The 4,189-nt window shown below is 43.5% G+C and overlaps 1 protein-coding gene across 1 annotated transcript in view; it reads left to right on the top strand.

Moving 5' to 3' along the window:
* Positions 1–209: 209 nt before the first annotated feature.
* Positions 210–4,189, top strand: part of LOC106817828 (neuroglian-like) — a gene marked incomplete at its 5' end in the record, with an annotated part of 5,383 nt that continues 1,403 nt past the window's right edge. Inside the window, 6 exons of the mRNA XM_014822532.1 lie at positions 210–318; positions 701–882; positions 1,506–1,649; positions 2,691–2,837; positions 3,366–3,459; positions 3,965–4,032. Coding sequence (XP_014678018.1) covers positions 210–318; positions 701–882; positions 1,506–1,649; positions 2,691–2,837; positions 3,366–3,459; positions 3,965–4,032 — 744 coding nt within the window. The remainder of the gene's footprint in view (positions 319–700; positions 883–1,505; positions 1,650–2,690; positions 2,838–3,365; positions 3,460–3,964; positions 4,033–4,189) is intronic.

Consider the following 4,189-nt stretch of genomic DNA (forward strand, 5'->3'; position numbering starts at 1 on the left):
GCTATATTTTTCGCGTACAGATATTTTTTGCGAGTGGTTAATTTTGCGGTCGGTGAATTATGAATTATTCGGTATTATTCGGTATGAATTATTCGCGTGTTGTTATTGTCGCGGTCGGAGACGCGTTCGCAAAATTCGCGAAAATTGAACCACCGGGAAATGTACAGCGTATACAGTATGTGAGGCTCACGTAACGTTTTTTTTGTCAGAAGCGGATCCGGTCGTCGATACGGATCCGGAAGTTCTCTACGTATCCAGCAAGAAGAACATCGTGCTGTTCGGCGATACGATACACATCCAGTGCATATTCGCTGGAAGGTATGTTTATGTGATGTTCATGTGATGTTCATGTAATGTTTATGTGATGTTCATGTGATGTTCATGTGATGTTCATGTGATGTTTATGTGATGTTCGTGTGATGCTCGTGTGCGACGCTGGTATATTGAAACACAAAGCAAACGCGGTAACGGACGGATCCGTGCATGATTATACTTGATGGTACGTTAGTACGAGATCCTCCCTGCCCACTGTACCGCCGTATAAACACGTAATACGGGTAAAATGGCCGCACATTCAGCGATAAAATTATTATTATTATTATTATTATTATATACACGTAGTACGGGTAAAATGGCCGCACAGAGATGTACATTGTCGTAAACTCGTTAGTAAAGTCGGATGTTTTCTCCCTTCCACCAGGCCGACGCCAGACATCACGTGGAGGCGGGTGAACAGCACCATGCCACCCACGGCCATCTTCCTTAACGATAACTACGAGCTAGTCATCCCGAACGCCACCTTCCGGCATTCGGGGAAGTACGAGTGCATAGCGACGAACTCTGTTGGCACGAAGTCGTACCGGACGAGGATAGTCGTACAATGTGAGTCAATTAAGGATAGAATCACAACATTGTGAAATAATTAATAGCATAGACAGTACAGAGTGGGTCGGTTCATAGTATTAGTATATAGTTCCAGACGAGAATAGTCGTACAATGTGAGTATATAATTGAGTTTTTATGTTTTAATAGTTTTAATATAGTGACTATAGAATCTGTATATTGGGATTAATTAATAGTATAAACATTACAAAGTATATCGGTTCATAACACAAGCAGTGCAGAGTGGATTGATTAATAGCACAAGCAGTGTAGTGTTGGGTGATTAATAGAATAGATAGTACGGTGTAAGTTGATTTATAGTATAACTGGAGTAGGATGTATAACCAGTGTAATACAGAGTAGAACGTTTAATAGTACAAGCAGTGCAGAGTGGATTGATTAATAGCACAAGCAGTGCAGTGTGAGTTGATTAATAGAACAAGTAGAACAGAGTGAGTTGATTAATGTAGTAATTCGTACAACGCGAGTTCATCATAATTAAATAAGCGATACGTTATGAATTATTCGTCAATTTACATCGATTAGAATGCATTCGATGCTTGTTATTTCCGATCGATGGCGCCACCACGAGAGGAGGTTAATATCCTTTCGCTATTTTACAGCAAAGCCGTACTTTATTGAACCGTGGGTTCCATTCATCGAGGGACTCAAGTTCGGCACCTACCAGTTAGAATGCCCCGTCGCTGGAGTGCCCCCCGTCTCCATTCTCTGGTACAGAAATGGCGTCCCTTTCTACCCGAAACCAGGTACGAACGACCACCACGCGTGTTAGCTCTAAAACTATAGCCCCACGCGTTCCCTGCGGCGGAGCGGAGGGCTATAGTTCTAGAGCTACACGCGTCATGTGTACTTCACCGCGTCGTTCGAAGTCATAGTCCAAAGTCATTCGAATGCTTATCAAGTTTGGCCCCGAAAAATAATTCGCCGACGCTCGGAGCTCGGCACGTGAGGCCCACGATAGGACTGCTTCCCCGCTCTATGTAACATGTTCTGTCTACCTCTGTATTGTAGCTATAGTTTACTGACCTTCCTAGAGCGCTAATCCTGTAACAAGGTAATTAGAAACACGTTTGTCGGCGCGGGGAAAAATGTCGCGTCTACTTCACAAGGGTTCACCCCCGATACAACACGCCTCAGTTAATTATGGAAGGTCAATAAAATTTAATAGGTAATTAACCTGTTTGACCGCCTAGTTTGTTACATAAACGTTTGCTAATATTTAAGTTGGGAGCGTTTGTCAGGGCTCAGTAGTTTGCTCCTCTTAGCAGTCACCTTCGTGATAATAAAATTAAGTTCACAAGGTGCCTTGTGATGGTGATGGTGAGAAAAAGCAAACAAGATTATATTCAAGAATATATATTATATTTGTTTATTATTTTATTTAGAGATTATCCACACGCACGCACCCGCACACACACGCACTCGCTGACACACGCACGCACCCGCACACACACGCACCCGCACACACACGCACGCACCCGCACACACACGCACTCGCTGACACACGCACGCACCCGCACACACACGCACTCGCTGATACACGCACGCATTCACACAAACACACGCATACGCACACGCACACGCACGCACACGCACACGCACGCACGCACGCGCACACACGCGCACGCACACGCACGCACACATACAAGCGCATGCAAACACACGCACGCACACAAGTAAACTATAAATATAATATAGCACAAACATCAATTCGAAAATACAAAATATTACTTATATTCTGCATTATTAATTCACAATTTTTGTCACACACGATTGTCAACCATCAGATTCGGATCCGTTCCATCTCATCCGAGGAAAGTTCGGTGATCGGCTGGTGTTTGAGAAGGCCGTACCAGAGATGACGGGTGTCTACCAATGCAACGCCTCCAACATCCACGGCAACATCTTTGCCAACGCCTTCGTGAATATAGCCGGTAGGTGGCGCAGCTCTGTGATAATTTGCTAGTTTTAGAAATCACAACAAGCCATGAACATCAAAACGTCAAAAAAAACTTAAAATAAAAAACAGTCAGGGTTTTGTACATAACGGTAAGTCGAAGGAAACACCAAAAGTTTCCTGCATAGACAAGTTTTCGTTACATAGAAGTGGTTTACTCCTAGTTTCACGATATAGTTGCCACCCAAGGCAAATACCAAAAGTGTCATTCATATGCATTCCATTTTGCCACTTAGGTTTTAACTCCAAACCTGACCTTTACATACAGGTTCTGTATGTACGTGTACGCGAACGCGTTATCCATTATCCTTGATAGTCGAAGATATTCCTAAAACAAAGGATTGTGATTCAACGGATCTGCCCGCAGAGGGCGCGGGGAACGCTCCGGGTTTTGTACGCACAGAAAACCCCCTCAACGTTGCTTTCTCATTACCCGTCATGCAACGTCGCGCAATGTTGCTAGCAATTAATATAGAATTAATAATCATCTTTTCCCGCCATGCAGATTGCCCGATCTGTCCTCAGAGGCCCTTCCCGATATGCGGGAGCGACGGCAACACCTACAAGAACAGCTGTTTCATGAGGATGAAGAATTGCATGTAAGAGTCTAAATACGAGAGGCACCTGTAAGGGTGGTGCACATATACCCCATATAGTATATATATATATATATATATATATAGTATATATTGTAAATATAGCATATAGCATGCGCATGTATGCATAGGGCTGTAGTTAATTGTAATCGATTTGATTATCACGTAGACGAAGTGAATGTGGTGGTTGAGTTGTGATTTGTTGCTTTCAATTTCAAATCAGCTGTTTCGCAATTCAAAGACATTAGCACGCGCAATTTTTGTCATTCATTAGTAAACCATCGGTGGGTTATAAACTAAGAAAGTGTAGCGAAGAGAAAACGTGATTACCTTTGTGATGCAAGTCGGTAAATTATGCGCTATACGAGGGATCGGAAAATTCCCGAAACAGTCACGAACCGAGTACACGACAACTTCTACCTTTGAGCAGACGGGCACCAGGTGCTTAGCCTTAGGTGCTGAGTAATTTGTTGTTAATTTGATTGTTGTAATTTGTTCTGATTTGTAGCGAAGACACGGACATCCAGCCCGTGCTGTGCGGTCCCTGCATCAACACAACCTCGGGTGACGCAGAAGGTATGTCTACAACTATTGACGAGATGCGCGTATATATATATATATAGAGAGAGAGAGAAAGAGAGAGAGAGAGAGAGAGAGAGAGAGAGGAGGAGGAGGAGAGAGAGAGAGAGAGAGAGAGAGAGAGAGAGGAGAGAGAGAGAGAGAGAGAGAGAGA

Source organism: Priapulus caudatus, unplaced genomic scaffold (genome assembly GCF_000485595.1).
Source record: "Priapulus caudatus unplaced genomic scaffold, Priapulus_caudatus-5.0.1 Scaffold1884, whole genome shotgun sequence".
In the NCBI taxonomy this organism is placed as follows: domain Eukaryota; kingdom Metazoa; phylum Priapulida; class Priapulimorpha; order Priapulimorphida; family Priapulidae; genus Priapulus; species Priapulus caudatus.